Here is a 16,117-nt window from a genome sequence, read left to right as displayed (position 1 = left end):
CTCGGATTTGGAGTGATCATTTCTGCTTGCCTTTTTGATTTATAAAGGAGAAAAAAAATCTAAATTTAAGAGGATGAAATTTCTTTTTCTCAGTTGAATTGTTGCAAAAAGGAGTCTTTTAGGACAGGTGATAAAATCATCATGTAAGAGTAGCATTAACATGTCTCCTTCACAATTGAGGCACTGAGATCAAGGGCCTTGGAGAGAACCAGGGAGGAGCTGCCTGAGCTTTATATATGCTATAGTTTTGAATTTTAAAGGCAGAGTGGGAGATTGATTCATCACTTGCATCATGAAGAAGGCAGTAACTGTGAGCAGCCAATTCTTCCAATCTGCAGGACGTTGCTATAAGCCACTTCGATTTTTATGGGTTTTTTTTTTTTTCTTTAACAAAGTGTCTTTGTTCCCATCACTTCAGTTTCAAAATCAGAAGCAATTTTTGTGTAATGAAGTGCATCCTCAGCTGTCTGAAATAATGAAGAACAACTCATAGCTGGTTTTTCAGCTGTCTAATCAATTGTATCTTAGTGAGGAGGTTGAACAAGTCCAGACCGGAGAAGAGTTGCCATTTCAGAAAGGTGTTTGTGAACAATGCAATGATTGAACTGGCCTTGTCTACAGTCTTTGAGCAGGCTACCTGTGGTGAGGCGCTTGATGGGCTACAAGAGCAGAGAGCTACTTCTGCTGTCCCCTGAGATGTAGTGATTTATCCTGTCACCTCCAGATTTTCATCATCCTTAGCAGTGAAGAGTGTCAGGGCAAGACAGTGCAAAACTCAGGGTTGGCCGTGTTCTGAGTATATCGGACTCAGAAAGAGCCTCAGGCACTGTAACACACTTACTCCCAGCCCTCAGCAATAGAAACCCTAGTGTTCCCTCTCCATGGCTGAAGGACGCTGAATGGCAATTTTCTTTTTTCAGGCCTTAAGTAATAGGGGATGTTCATAGCAGGAGACATTCCCTTTTATGGAATATTTGTTCTACTTTATGTAGAACTGATAGAGGTGCAAAAGCATTTTTGATGATGGTTGTGGAAAGCATACTTGGGTAGAGGGTTCCTGACACTCTGCAGTGTGTCTCACCTGTTGCTTGCATTGCTGTCTCTGCACAGTGCTTTAATTCCTTTTACTCTCCAGACTGATCTATTCCAACTAAATTTTCTTCCCTGTATCACACAGGGAAGAAAATCTGAGCTCCACTCTTCTGTTCTCTGTTGCTTCTGGAAGATTTTGTGTAGGGTGAGAGAGCAGTCAGGTACTGTCCAGTCCCAGTGGGGATGGGGCAGTTTCACAGCCTCCCACCCTGACTATCTGACTGCAGGTCCCCTTAATGACTTTCAGATGAGGCTTCTCCTCTCTGAGCATTGATTGCTGTGTGTTGTGAGATTAGGAGCAACTTGATCTCCAGTAACTCACTGAGCAGTTCACAGCTAGTTTAAGTAAAGATCAACATTTAATTCGACACTCTCTGTCGTGCGTGAGTGGATATGCAAACACAGCCCTCTGGGAATCTTTATTTTGGGGTTCTGTGCACAACACTCTGGGATATTAGTGGATTAGTTATGCATTTCTTTCTCCTTTGCTGCTTCGGACAAAACTATAGTATGCCATTAGCGACTAGTTTGGTCAGTGAAGGGTTGCTAAATTTACACAGAGATGATTCCTCTGGAGCCTCTCCTTTATATATCTCACAAAGTACACTGCAGCCATTCATGTGAGGCTCCATTTGTGCTTGCTCCTGCTGTGCTTTTTTTCTGCTTGTCAGACTTCCCTCCACTAAATGAGAATGTTGTCCAAGATAAGAAAATTTTCTTAAAGCTGTGGACAGATTTCACACATGAATTCCAAATTGGCTGTTTTTCAAGCTCATCTGCAAGCAGCACCACCCCAGACCTATTCTGTGCTGGTGGAGAGGGTGGCTTTAAGAGGTTTTCTGAAACCTTTCTTAACTTGCATTAGTTTAAATGAAGCCTCCCCCTTGTGCTAGCTGGGGACAGGAAAGTCTAAGACTGCTTTTGTGATGAGGAGAAAAAGCTTTCTTATCATTAAATGAAATGATGGTCTGTGAACTGCACATGTGCCCAGGTCTGTGTATTGACAGGTAATTATTTTCCCTTTTTCATCCCCACTTTTAAGCCTGTTTCCTCGGAGTTTAATACAGAGTTGCCAACAGCTAAAAAATAGTCTTAATGGGTGGTAGTGAACATTGCCTGATGATAAACTTTTTTAAATGAACTGAAATGCTGCTAATAAAAGACCACATCTCGTTGTTGAATATAGGAATTAAAAAAATCTGGGAAAGGAATGTACCAGATGAAACTAGGTTGGATTGGTATGTCTCAGTATGTACTCAGCCTGAGTAATAATATGTTTTCCAAAAATGATTGGATTTCAAAAGACTTGCAAGCAGCCTTCTGTTTCCTGAGTTTGTCTGTTGAGTAATAGGATAGTTAAGCTGCGAGAGTTTGAGCCTCTTGGAATATAAACGAGTGTAGTTCTGCTGGGTTTTAGCAATTAGTCAGTTGATAATCCTTCCGTAAATGCTTTCCCTGAGGGAGGGAAAAGCAGACTATTAACAAGGAATTTGTTATCTTTGTATTATGGAGTACAGGTGTTTTTCATGTTTCCAAAAAGTTTAGGAAGGTAAAAGTAATTTTACAGGAAGAACCAGGAAAAGCAGCGCTGATGTCTGTCCCCTTTTCAGCTATGTTTGCCACAGAGCAAGGCAGAAGCAGTTTATAATAAGGACTTCTTTCTTCCTTATATTCTTCCTTATATTCTACCCTTGAAATTTGAATCAGTTCTGTTGCAGGCAACTTTTCTCAAAACTAACTGGTATATTAGTTTAGTTGTTTTCATTCCCTAGGGGTGCACCTGGAATAAATGTTGTATGTAGAGCTTTGTGATATGTTTTCCATGAATAAGCCTTTTTTTTTTTTTTTGAGGGGGTATAGAATCTTGTTTACAAAAATGCCATTTGGCAGAGGAAGAAGCTGTCCAAATTTTCATTAGATGTTACCAGCACAGATGACAAACTCAGTATAAGAGTAAAATAATTTCTCCTTGCAAACACTTTGACAGAGATTGGCACTGATTGAAGAGGATTTTCTTAGTGGGCAAGGAGTGAGTACTGGTTATGAGCAGCTTTGTTCCTTTAGGTGTATCAAGTCACTGGGTATTGCTCAGTATTACCCATCTGTCCTCCTTAAGTGCCTGGGCTGGTTAATGCTGTTCAAATGTATATTAAAAAAAGGTGTCCAATGAACCATGACAATTCTGTATAAGGTAAGTTAATTGTTAGTGTGTTTTGAGACTACTCACTTTTTCAAAATTCAGGTTATAAAAAATGTTTGGGGTTGTTTTTTTTTTTTTTTGTCCTCTGCTTGTTCAAGAGGCATGAAAACCTGCATTTTAAGACCCATAAGTCAAACTTTGTGACGAGTCATACAGAACAGCAGGCACTGTACTTGGCGTGGCCCACAGTGAAATCTCTGTGTTCATCCTGTTAAGCAGTCATCTTAAACCTCTCTTGCTGGAAATACAGAGAATTTTGTACTCCTTCAGTTTTGAGTGTTGTACTCTTTAGTGTTACCTGTTGGGTACTGGCAGCAAGTGAAGCTGCCAGTCTTATTTCAGAAGCTTTCCTTTCACAGAATCACAGAATCACAGAATCCCAAGGGTTGGAAGGGACCTCAAAAGATCATCTGGTCCAACCCCCCCGCAAGAGCAGGGTAACCTACAGTACATCACACAGGAACTTGTCCAGGCGGGCCTTGAATATCTCCAGTGTAGGAGACTCCACAACCCCCCTGGGCAACATGGGTGCATTGTCCTTGCTTGCACTTCTCTCTCTTATCATCCATGTCATCCCCCCTGAATTGTGAATTTAATCAATTATCAAGAGTTTCTATTTAGGTACAAAGTCAATAATGTTCATTCTGTATTGATTTGTATTCAACAAACATAAAAGGCTGAGGATCAGTGAGGGTTAGATGATGGTTACAGATTGAGCAAATCAAGAGATTGTCTGTGATTTCAGGTCACAGAGTCTTTTAATTTGAAGAAATTTCTGAACCTGAAAAAACCAAAGAAGTATCTCATCTAAAAATTCACTTCTGGATTGCTGTTGTAATGGGCAGAAGGTGTCCAGTGTCCCTTGAGTGGGTCTCAGTCTTTGCAGTGTTACATCTGTAAACTGTTTGCCTGCTTTCCTTCTGTAAAAGGGTGCCTGCTACCTCTAGGAGCAGGTATAAAGACAGTTTTTGCTGAGGGGAACCCATCAATATGGCTGATGTTAACTTTAATTGTAGGGGAATATAAAGGATCATTTCAGCAATGATCTTCGCACTTGAACCCAATTCTATCTCCTCTACAAATGTGTATGTGGGTAGTTGCTGCTCCACAGAGTAGTGACTTAAAAGGCAGCAAGTAAACAAACACTGAGGAAGACAGCAAAGAAAAACCCCAAGCTAAGTGACATAGGCAGGTGCAAAGAACAATATATTAATTCTGGGCTTACATCTTTCTTCATTACAGTTTGAGGAATTTTGGTGTTGGGAGTAGTTACGGCAGTTGTGGTTGAGTGGGATGGTGAAAAGCCTTTGAGATGAGAAGGGATGGTAAAGGAGAGGGAAGGAGGGCTGTGGAAAGGAAAGGTGTTCTTGCTGGAAGCCTGTGGGGAAATGTGGTCCTCAGTCCTCATGGAGCCAGCAGTACCCAAATAAGATGAGCTTCTTCTTCTCCCAAGTGTTTTCCTGAGCAAAAAGACCCTACTGTCTCTGGAAGGTTATTTCATGTATTTACCTGAGACATCCCGCAGGCACTTCTCAACTGACACTTGTGATGACATTGACATGTACATTTAATGCTAGCCGCTAATGACCAATTACAGCGGGGAGAGCCAAAGATCGTCTTTGAGAGCTCAGTGCTCCTGTCATACTGAAGGGTTTCCTGAGAAAGATGGGGAAAGAGGGGAGATTTAATTGGGAAAGGGGTCACCAGTAGCTTTGTCTTGGTCCTAAAACCAAGCCCAGATTTAGTTCCCAGATTCATTCCCTAGAGGTGCGCCTGGAATAAGAGCTGTCTGCAGAGCTCTGTGATGTATTTTCCAGGAATAAGCAACTTTTTCTGGGTAAGTGTAGCATCTAACCAGCCTGAGAAGGATGAAGTGGAGAGCAAAGTTTCATATGATAGATGCAGAATTTATAGCCACAGTTACAGTAGTTTGGTGTTTTATACTATATACACTAATAGGCAGTAGTGTAAAAATCGTGCTAGAGTGTGAGTGACTTGAAGCAAGATTTCTCATCATTGGGGTTTATCTCTGCTTTTTGTTTCTTCATTGGTCATACAGCATCAGTAAGCCACAGTGGGGGAAGAAGAGCCATTGGCCAAGCTTTTGACATGTAAAGGCAGTGCTGTAATACTCTTCACTGGACTTTGTTTGCCATCCAGTTCCGTTTCTGATCTCATGTGTGCTTACTCCCACCCCAGTGGTTGGGCTCTACTTCTATAGAGATATTGTCATCAGTTGTGTGATTTTTTTGCTTTGGCCAGTCTTCATGCTTGTGTAGACTTGAAATCCAAAGAAGCACTTGGAGACGAAGCCAGCACACTGACTTCACCCCTAGCCTGTGCCTTCCATTTGAAGGCACATCCTGCTTAAATGGGTGGCTGCTGTAAGCAAGAGTGAACCAGTTAGCATGATATTGTGCACCAAAATAGCTCTTGATGTGGTATCCACAGAAATTCCAGGTTTTATATTAGGTAATAAACTGGCAAGGAGTTGAGTTGTGGCTGGCCTTGGGGTGGTTATATGAAGTTCTAGCTATGAACCGACTTGACTTGCTCAAAGGAAAAATATGCAAAGCTTGTTTATTATCTTTTTTTCACCCTCCTTTCTTTTCTAACTTCTTGCAATCATAGGGCACACAGTTGATTTTCAGTGCTGCTAAGGAACTGGGACACTTGTCAAAGCTGAAGGTATTGTTCTGCATGGCTTGTGTTAACGTCATGTGTGTAAGCATGGAAGTGTAGTAGCATGTACCATGTCCTGTGCTTCCAGTGTTTTGTTGCTGAATGCAGTCATAGAGAAATGCCTTTAAATGCAACCATGTGCATTTAAATGCATTCTGCTAACATTAGTATTGTGTTAAACTGTTAAATTTTATTGTGAGTTTAATTATCCAAGTAGTTTCTTCTGTAGCTACAGTATTTGGCCTATATCAATTTAAAATTAAAAGGGCAGAGTTCAGAGAATCACAGGCTGGTTTGGGTTGGAAGGGACCTTAAAGCTTATTCAGTTCCAACCCCCTGCCACAGGCAGGGACACCTTCCACTAGACCAGGTTGCTCCAAAAGCCATCTTGCTTGGCCTTGGGCTCTTGATATTAAGTTATCTGGCCAGTTCTTCTGTATCTCCATGTAGGAGATAAGAGGGAGTCCCTTATGTGATCCCAGTAATGAGAAATTGGTCAGAAAGATGATTGTGCTAGCTATTAATGAATTATATGAAGTGTTACAAAAAAATAGCTGTTGCTTATGGAAGAGAGCCCGTGTCTGTAAATTCCTTCTGTGTGGGCTGTCTTTGCAGGCAAGCTGGCAATTAGCATGAAGGCTATGTTGATGTGTTCTGACAATGCATGACGTGACAGTGCATGACATGAGCATTACTAAGTGCACGCCACCTCATCTAACCTAATCAAGCATTAATTCATTGGTCACAACGGGAATGGTATGAAAATAGGGACACCTTACAACATTCAGATTGCACTGTGTTGTGGTTTGACTCGTGCTACACAGCAGGTATTGTGCAAGAGGAGCACTAAATCTGAAGTGTCACAGGGCACAAACTGTGCAAAGTGCTGCAAGGAAGACTGAGCTGAATGTGAACTCTGTCTCAGAGTGTGATCAACGAAATCTTCCCACAGCAAAGGGCATTCTCCAAAGTGATTAGTGCAATTTCAAAATGCATTCATCTTCTCCCATAATTATTTTTTGTCTTGTGCACTTATTACAGCTGTCTGTATAGGACTTCCCATTTCCCTTGCCCAGCAGCCGTACATCACTTGCATGTTTATGAGCCAGGACAGTGCATAACTCATTTAGTGCTTATTAGCAATCCTAGTAAGTGATCTGGACATGCAGGTGTGTCATTAGATGCACACACAATCATTTTCTCCAGCTGCATTTTGAGGCTGTTACATAGCAGTTAACACTGACATGAGGCAAACCTTCGAGTAGATTCCCCAGGGGAATAGCCATCACTTGTGCTGGGGGCAGCCCCATGCACTCCCACTGCCAGGCTGTCTTAACTGGTGACTCCCAAGGATTTCACTACCTCCACCACTTCCTGTGCTTGCAATGTTCTCTGTCGCTTCTATGGAAGGAATGGGGAGCAAGGAGCTGTGCAGCCAGCCTGGGAGAGTGGGAGCTGGACCACTGCCTCCAAACATGACTCCCTTTTCCTGTAAGTGCCTGCATCCCCTTTCAGAAAAAATCAGCAAGAATCCAGCATTTGGGGAAAGAGAAGCCATCCCTGCCTTCTGTGTTCATGTCTCATGTCAGAGAGCTCTGAATTTGCTCCGTTTCATCTAGGTTACAAGCACAAGTTTGAGCACAGGTTACAAGTTCCCGTGGCTTGCTTGCATTCTTGGGCATAGCCAATGACATTCACCGTTATCTTTTACTTCTAATCTATTTTCTCATTACTGGAATTTCTTAACATGTAAAAAGTGCCTTTTGCCAGGAATGAGTTGGAAGCTTTGTGGGTTTCCATTGGTCATGAAGGCCACCCCTCAGCAGCAGCTTGTCTCCAGTTACTATAAAGCTCAGCTTCAATAACGCTGCACTGCATTATTAGAAATGCACGTAATCAGGCAAATCAGGCAAGCCCTGGTGTGTGTTCAAGCCTTTCTTTGCATATCCACATATAGGACTGCAGCAGCACAGGTACACAGGATTTTATATGTGGCAAGAGAGCCACATAGAGTGTGAAAACACTCTACCACCTGAATTTTGTGGACATTTAGTTCAGACAGATGGTGTGAACTAATATTGAGTTCAAAAATTTCCAGAAGAGTAAAGGTGTTCCAGGAGTGTAAATTGTTTGTGTCTGTGTAAGCATTGTGGATATATGTATATATATTTACTCTTTTGTTTTTGTAGGCACATACAAGCTAACAGGGAAGGCACGAGTAAATGAAATGGCTCTGCAGAGCACACCCCCCACACCCCCACCCTGTGCATTTTGCAGTTCCACTGGAAGCCTGGGAAAATTATGGGGTGGATTTTAAGCTTTATTTGTCTGAAGTAGAAGAGGGGGACACAGAGCTGTTGTGAACTAGATAACTCAGATGAAAAACTGAGACTGACAGACCCAACAAGGACAGGCTCTTGTCCCAATGATGAATCAATTTCACGCTGTATTTTAAAGCCCTCAGAAAACCCACCATAAACCTGGCAACTTCATGCCACATACCTGCCTCCCGTTTATTATCAAACTCTTTCTGCTTGGTTTGGTTAATAGCCAGCTGCTGGAGCAGGGAGCCGCAGCTTCCTCTCCCTTGCACTGCCTCAGGGTAAGCTCTGACCACAGAGGTTCTTCTGAGAGTACCCGTGGAGAGCACAAGGATGAGTCTGAGACACCAGGAAAAGATGTTTTAACTTTTGTGGGTTTTTTTTTACTACTTCTGCTTGAAGTTGCATAATTATTTGGCATAAATATTTGTGACTTGCTCCTGGCTGGCAATCTGGGAAGTGCAGGGTCTGTGCAGTCAGGAACAGTTTGGGATTTGGAGAGGACAGATACAAAGAGAATGACAGTTGTGGGCTCCTCTGTGTAGGTGCAGGCATTACCAGTCCAGTCACTGAGTTATCTTTACATAATGTGTTGAACTATATGGCACTCAGAAACTCTCTTAGAAAGCAGTGACATGTGCATTGAGAGCATGGGCACTGGGCGGTGTGACCACTCAAAGTGGGGCTGAATGAGTTCTGTAGGTGTTTAAAGAGAAAAATGCTGACCACCTGGTTTCTATCACATTGTGGGTAATCTGGCAGGCAGACCTAGAAAGTAATTTCAGCAGACATGAAAGTCACTCTGCCTTGGGGACACGGCTACCCTGTCTAAATTGGCCTCTCCCATGAACATGGCCTTGGACTTTGTCTCATTGTGAGCTTAATCTGGCTGTCAGACAGTGAAAAGAATGTTTTACCCTCTGTGTACTCAAGTGTGAAGCCACATCATCTTCAATTGAATTACTCCCAGCTCACAAAGAAGAGGGAGGTGAGCTATTGCTCCCCTAAGGACAGCTTGCCGCAATAGAAGAATCCTTGCGACTTACAGAGTATTCTGCCGTTGCACATAGGTCCCCAGACCAGGAAAATCCTGTGTGTGGGAAGGAGGCAAGTTGAGGCATGGCTGTACTATTCAAGAAAGGATGGTGCAAACTTGTCTGAGTTACTGCTGACTTGAGAGACATCTTCTGTACACTTTAAAGCAGCACTGTGAAGAGGTGCTAGCTAGATGTCTGTCAGAAGGATGGCAAATGCCTAGCACTGAACCTAGACTGCAGTGAGATCCATCTCCGTCAGGCAAGAGATGGATCAAGGTGGATAATGAATGGGAACAGCACCAGGCGATGTGAAGAATCACCAGGCAGCCAGATAGCTAGCAGGTTTATCAGCATGGAACGCGCACATGATGCCACATGCAGGCATGCTATACTCAAAACAAGTTAGACGTGTTTCCTGGAAAGTATCTCATATCAGAGGCCATGACATGTTTAAAATAGGGATAAGTAGCCTTTGCCTGATTTGTCTGGATCTTTTTCATGAATACTTCAGCACCCATGCTGCAGTCAGCTGGCCTGACCCTACAGCAGCTCACAGAGAATTTGGGTTTGTGCAAAGCTTTTGACTTATGAAATGTGCCGGTTTTCCCTGAGACCTAGACTTAGCATCAGAAAGAAGGAGCTCAGTGAAAAACCAAAGGATGGCACATCCTCGTGATCAGGCAGGAGTCTGATAGGGATATACTCTCACTGCGAGAAAAGGAATTCCTTGCCAAGAGATTCCTAGCTCTTTGCTATTAGAGATGGTGGGTCTTAATGGGAAAAACCTTTAGCAAAGGGGTTTTCTAGAACATGCTGCTTGTTTGTTTTTCTTTCTCTACACCAATGATATATTACTTACCTTTGCAGATGAAAGAATTTAGAAAATCCACAAACAACATGTAACAGCTTTCCCCAGTATCTGGTTCTGAGAATTTGTTGATTTAAGTGGGTTTTTTAAGAGCTTGTTGCAGCTGCTCTAGAATAACAGGTACAGGCAAAAGCTCCTATTTGGGTCTTCTAGGAGACAAAATGATTTTAAATTGCTGCTTACCTCTGTCTGGTTCCTTCCCTTATTTCAGTCTTCTGTACCTGCAAGAAACAGAGAAAGTGGGTTTATTTTCAAGTTAAGGTATAATGATTGATTCTGAGAGACTCAATTAAGTGTTCCTTAAACAGCTGAATTAATGCCGCAGCATGAATCCAGAGAAGGTGATGATAACAGAGGGCTCCTTTTGCTTTAGTCTCTGTCAGCATGCTCATGTCAAATATAATGGCTGTTCACAGGATCATATGGTGAGAGAAGAAACTAGGAGTCTCACTCCAAAGCAGTGTGCTGTTTTGGATCTGGCACTGGATACGATCAAAGTAAGTGATTCCATTTCTGTCTCAGTCATTCCCTTGCTCCATCCCCAAATACTGTTTGGAAGGATAGTGCTTGTGCCAGTTCAAGAGATGGCTGGAATCTGTTCCTGCAGTTACAGAGATAAAGGCTCTAAGTGAGTGATACTGCCATGTTTGTGTACACCTGAGTAGACTCAGGTGATAGGCATACTTGGAGCCAGCATATTTATATAGTGCTTTGGAAGAGGAAAGCCATGAGTCATAGGTATCAGTTGGTCTAAGAGCTGGGTTTCCAGTACAGAAGCTGTTTTGTGAATTTCTTCCAGCTCTTTCCCATCCACACACACAAGTAGCATGTAAATGCTGGTTATTGGTTGCAGTTTGTCCTCATTTTCTGCTTGTTCCTTTTTACTCTTAGCAATATTTCCATGCTGGTGGGAATGGACTGAAGAAAACCTTCTTGGAGAAGAGTCCAGACCTGCAGTCACTTAGATACGCGCTCTCTCTCTACACTCAGACCACAGACACTCTCATCAAAACCTTTGTCCAGACTCAGACAGCTCAGGGTAAGGCTCTTTTGTGTTGTTGGCAAAGTTCAATGGAGCTGTCTGCTCTGTTTGTAATTACTCTGTCTTGTACTGCCAGTTTGTAGAGTGCTTTTGGCAGTAACGTTTCTGGAAACGTGACAGTTCAGAGCTTTTGAAACTGGGAAGAAGTGGAGGAGAAGGGGGTTATTTCCCACTCAACTACATTTTGAAAGAGCAGAAATTTATGAAGCATAGGGGCTGGAGTGTTTTTGGTCCTTTTTTCTGCAATCCTCACTTAACAGTCACGTTTCATGAATTAATGTGGGTGGGTGACTGAAATGGAATTTGAAGTTACTGTACTGAGGCTTACACAGTGGTGTGAGAAATCATTTCAGCAAGACACCACCACAGAAACTAGTTGGTGCTTGTGTCACAGGCCTTCTGCCAGCAGCCTGTGTAGTCCTGATTGACAGGGAAGTGATGAGTCACAGAGCTACATGCTGTCTGTAAATGGAAAAGTCTCGTAGGAGAGCAACGAAGGCACTATTTTTCTGCAGCCAATACAGGATGTGTGTGAGCTAGATGATTACAAATCATCACAGCATACTAATAAGCTGCTGGGTTGGGTCACTGGAGTTCTTTGTTAGCTCTCTGGGAAGCCATGAGAATGGTGCTATTTCATTGACCTGCAAGGGGGAAACAGTTAATTGTCTCTATGTTTCATTGCTTTCATGTAAACATCTCGAGATAGTTGTACAGAATAATTTGGTCCCATCAGTAAGGGACCGTTAGTGGCTGACTGAGTCTCACTGATTTCAAGAAGAGAGGACAGAATCCATTAAAGTTTAGATCAAAACTGAAACTGATATTTTAGGTTTTCAGGGCGTTTAAATACAAGCTTTGGCATTGGACTACTACATCCCAGCAGCAAAATCATTCAGCTCCATGGAGGTGTCTTTTTACCATCTTTTTGCTTGGGGTACTTTTTCCTTCAGTCCTTCCAAGCCCATGAGACCTGTTGACCCCACAAACTGTACTAACTATGTCAGCATACTGTCACACTGATCCCTAAATCAAGGGGAAAGCACTTCCAAGACAACACAATTTTCCCTCGTGCAAATGACTCTTTGATACTGGCATTCCCCAACCAGTGGAGAAATCGCTGAGAGTTCTTGAGCAAAGCAAGGTTTGTTTCTGAAGTTAAAAACGTGCATTCAGTTCTGAGGGACTGAATCATCCCTGCCTTTAGCAGCACAATATATTCTTGCTTAGGCTGAAGCATACTGCATAAAACATTGAAGAGTCAGTACCTGCGTTTGAGAGAGTGGTCCTCTAGCTGTGTCCCAGCAGAGCAACGATGACATCCAGTGGCCAGACATGTCAAAGACTGCCACATCCACGGGAGACTCCAGGAACTTGGCTGATGCCATTAGAGCTACACTTTTTAACAGGGAACTTGTGTGAGCAGTGTGTTTTCAATCTTTGCTGCTCTATGGTGAATGTTTCCCATTATATATCCAGACCATGAATTTAAGCTAGGTTTGTATGTGGATCCTATTATGTTGTTGTGATGAGCCAAGATACAAGGACATGTGCAGCACTGCTGTTCTACATTCCATCCTACAGTCAGGAGTGCTTAAAATTAGAGGAAGAAGTTGCTCCATTAAAGCTGAAAAGTGGCAAATTCAAAGCTGGTTTAAGAAAACATCCTTATGCAACGTATTATTTGACTGTAACACTCGATTGAGGGTGAATTTATCAGATGCCAAAAGATAATTGAACATGAGCTAAGAGCAACAGGAATATACAGGCTTGCCACAGAAGTGTGTAGGGTCGTAGGGTTGGTTTTGTTTATTTGTTTTGGTTTGGTGGGGTTTTTTTCAACTTAGGGTGAAGCTCTAGCTTTAGGACACAAGACGCACTCATTACAAGGTCATCCACTGTATCTCATAGCTGACCGATGACATTTTTGGGGGGCTGATCTGAGCCACTTTAGAAGACAGATAATGGGTCTGAGCCAGTCTGAGCCATCATCTTCTACATTAGTAGCTTGAGAGTTTTGGACCCCATTTAGGGAACAGAAGACTTCGGCTACACCACCTTATTTCTATAGCATCAATGATGGAATGTGTCTGAGAAAGGCATGACTTGCTCCTGGGATTGGGGCTGCACACACTTCCTTAGTAACCCCAGTTGGCAGGCTGGTTTGGAGATCTGTACACGGGTTTGAGGAACAGTATTTACACTGACATGTGCTTACCAGAGCTGTCGGACAGATGAGATTTGAATGAGTCAAGCTTTTCACAAGCATATGGGGGGCTGCATGTGGAAATATTTAAATGCTGACTGTTTGCCTCTCTTACTTCACTGCTCAATGATTGCATCTTCCAGCTAGTGAGGCAGCTATTGCCCTGCCTTCCTTACTGAGCAGGATTCTATAGCACTATGCTGTTAAATGTTTGCTCTGCAAAGTTGGGTCACGGCTTGTGGTTCAGTTGTGCCAGCACACATTCTGTTCTTGATTTAAGCCAGACAATCCCTTACTTGCAGACAACCTTGCTCTCCAGAGCCTGTGTTGGTGTTGAAGATCTAAAAAGATATTTTGTCTATTAAGAGCAAGAATATTTGTCTTTTATTTGTTTAAGTGACAACACTAATTGGATTGTAATTCGTACTCTTCTCTCTCTGTCCTGCTCACTTCTTGCCTTTTGAATTCATGTCTCAGTGCATGATGGGAAAGGTATTAGATTTACCGCTAATGAGGACGTTCTTCCAGATAAGGGTATGTTCAAGACTAATGTTGTTACCCTAACAACATTACCCAACTGCCTTGCTTTTGAAGTCATCCTGCCCATGCTCAGAAACCTTTTCCAAAGAGACCCATTCCCCATAGCTCCCTGTAGAAGTGAACCTTCACCAAATGCTTGCATTCCACAGTCACAGATTGTGCTATCTAGAAGTCTGTACCTTGCCTGAGAGCCTGTCTCTAAGCTTGAGATTTATTAATGGGATATGAAAGCTCTTGAAAATGGACTGTTTTCTGAGAGATGCCATGGACTTGTTCCCCTACCCTTTACCATGGGCTGTGTAATGCTGTTTCAAATCTTGGACTTGCATGCATATAGTCTGCTGAGACAGGCTACTGTAACACATGGTCCTGTCTGATATGCACTCAAGGTTATGGCCAAGCTTGAACCATCTGGCTTGAAGAGGGGGCAATTAAAAGTCTGGGTGCTCAGGAGAGCCCTAAAAAATTAAGTTGTCTTGTGTTTCATCTCTCAATTTATTTTTTGCTGTCCGAAGTCTTTCTGTTATCTTAGGTGAAATAGCATCTATAACCCATTGCACGAGCTCAGTTCTGCAGTTTCACCTTCCAGTATTGCAATACCAATGAGACTTCCATGCCAAGATTTAAATCAATTTGTCACTGAATGTGCAATCATGTGTATGCATCTATACAAGCTCAGAATGTTTTTCGCTGGCCATCTACAAGAAGTATTTTTGTCTCTGAGCATTTCAGTTCATAGAACAAGATTTTTGTATGAAAAGACAAGAATGAAGGTAGAAATCTATATCTTTACACCCTCAAAGGTAATGCAATAATTCCACTGTCAGTGCTCTGAAGCATCAGTGTCTCCCTTATAACCTCTTAATTACATCTTTAGTGTAATTAAGACTTGAGTGTTTGACAGCTGGTATTTCTGCAGATGTAGCCTGATAAAGTTGTTATATACTGTTGATAACCTTGTCTGTTCACATGGAAAATGCCAACAGTGTGATAGACCCACACTATCAGGTGGGTCAGGTCACTAATTAAGCTTTCCCATTTCAAAGCTCTGTGCTTTATATACAGAAAAGAAGGAGCACTGGTCTTCTAAGCAGGGAGAAAACAGTGCAAATATTAGTCTAGAGGCTGTTGTACTCAGGTCAAGAATGAGGATCTACCCTAAGATAATAATTTGAGGTTCTGTTTTGGTTGCTCAGATCTTTGTATATTAATGTGACTTTCACTGCCTACAGTTCCATGCCATGTAATTCTCTTCAGAGAATTACACAGATTAGCTCTCAACCTTTTGTTTTTTGAATGACTGTTTTTGCTGCCTGCAGGATGTTCTTGTGAAAAGTGACTCGTTAGATCTGTCTAATCAAAATGTTTATTTAATTTTATCCTTCAAGCTCCTTCAGTTTCAAACGCATCAATTCTTTCACTTAATAATATGTCTCAGCCTCAAAATTGACAAAATAACATTGCTATTAGTAGGTACTCAGTTACCCTGTAGGTATCCCAATTACAACATCATTGCTAACCTGAGGTCAGATAGTTGTCGAAGAGAAAGCAAAATCAATCACACTATCTTATTATCAAAGCTTAATTTTCATTTTGCAAAGCCATCTTCTGTAATTTGTGTGACATCTTGACTTTCCTGCACAGAAAAAAAATGTCATTTCCACATTTTGCTTGATAATTATGATGAAAAGTTAAAAGGTTGAAAACATTGTGATACACAAATTGTAAGGTTCATGAAATCTTCTCCCTCTGTTACAACATGCTACCATTTCCTCTGTGAAGCTACATCTTTTTTTCTCCCTGGCTTATTGATGAAGGGAAATAAATATGCAAGTTCTGAGTGCTTCTCTCTCATCTTTTTTGATGTGCAACAGTGAAGGGGTTCTTATTAACCTCCAAGGGTAAGTAGATAGGCAGTCAGGGCAACAACTTGTAGCTGATGTACAACATGGAAAAAGGTTCCTGAAAGGTGAAACTGCACAATGGCTCCATATAAATCTCTAACGTATTTGTCTTTTTTTCCTAAACTTTCTCTCTGGTGTGTTTTGTTTTTTTGTTTTGTTTTGTTTTGTTTGTTTGTTTGTTTGTTGTTTGCTTCATTGTTTTTTTTCATCCTCCCTTCTCCTCCA

At 42.0% G+C, this 16,117-nt stretch overlaps 1 protein-coding gene and 1 long non-coding RNA gene across 4 annotated transcripts in view; one reads left to right on the top strand and one right to left on the bottom strand.

Annotated features, from left to right (window-relative positions):
- The window catches only part of LOC136004686 (uncharacterized), a 31,774-nt gene that overhangs the window by 3,738 nt on the left and 11,919 nt on the right, over positions 1 to 16,117 (bottom strand). Inside the window, exon 2 of the long non-coding RNA XR_010608572.1 lies at positions 10,384 to 10,421. This is a non-coding gene — a long non-coding RNA (uncharacterized LOC136004686). The remainder of the gene's footprint in view (positions 1 to 10,383; positions 10,422 to 16,117) is intronic.
- LOC136004685 (protein unc-13 homolog B) overlaps positions 1 to 16,117 on the top strand; it is a 218,252-nt gene that overhangs the window by 196,715 nt on the left and 5,420 nt on the right. For 2 of the 3 annotated variants that reach the window (XM_065661417.1, XM_065661416.1), the window contains 3 exons: positions 5,924 to 5,980; positions 10,617 to 10,697; positions 11,092 to 11,239. In XM_065661417.1, coding sequence (XP_065517489.1) covers positions 5,924 to 5,980; positions 10,617 to 10,697; positions 11,092 to 11,239 — 286 coding nt within the window. Of the gene's footprint in view, positions 1 to 5,923; positions 5,981 to 10,616; positions 10,698 to 11,091; positions 11,240 to 13,925; positions 13,983 to 16,117 lie in introns of all 3 variants that reach the window. The other variant, XM_065661414.1, reaches the window with a different exon arrangement.

The sequence above is a fragment of the Lathamus discolor genome, chromosome Z (assembly GCF_037157495.1).
Source record: "Lathamus discolor isolate bLatDis1 chromosome Z, bLatDis1.hap1, whole genome shotgun sequence".
In the NCBI taxonomy this organism is placed as follows: Eukaryota; Metazoa; Chordata; class Aves; order Psittaciformes; family Psittacidae; genus Lathamus; species Lathamus discolor.
This window is presented reverse-complemented; position numbering and strand designations above follow the sequence as displayed.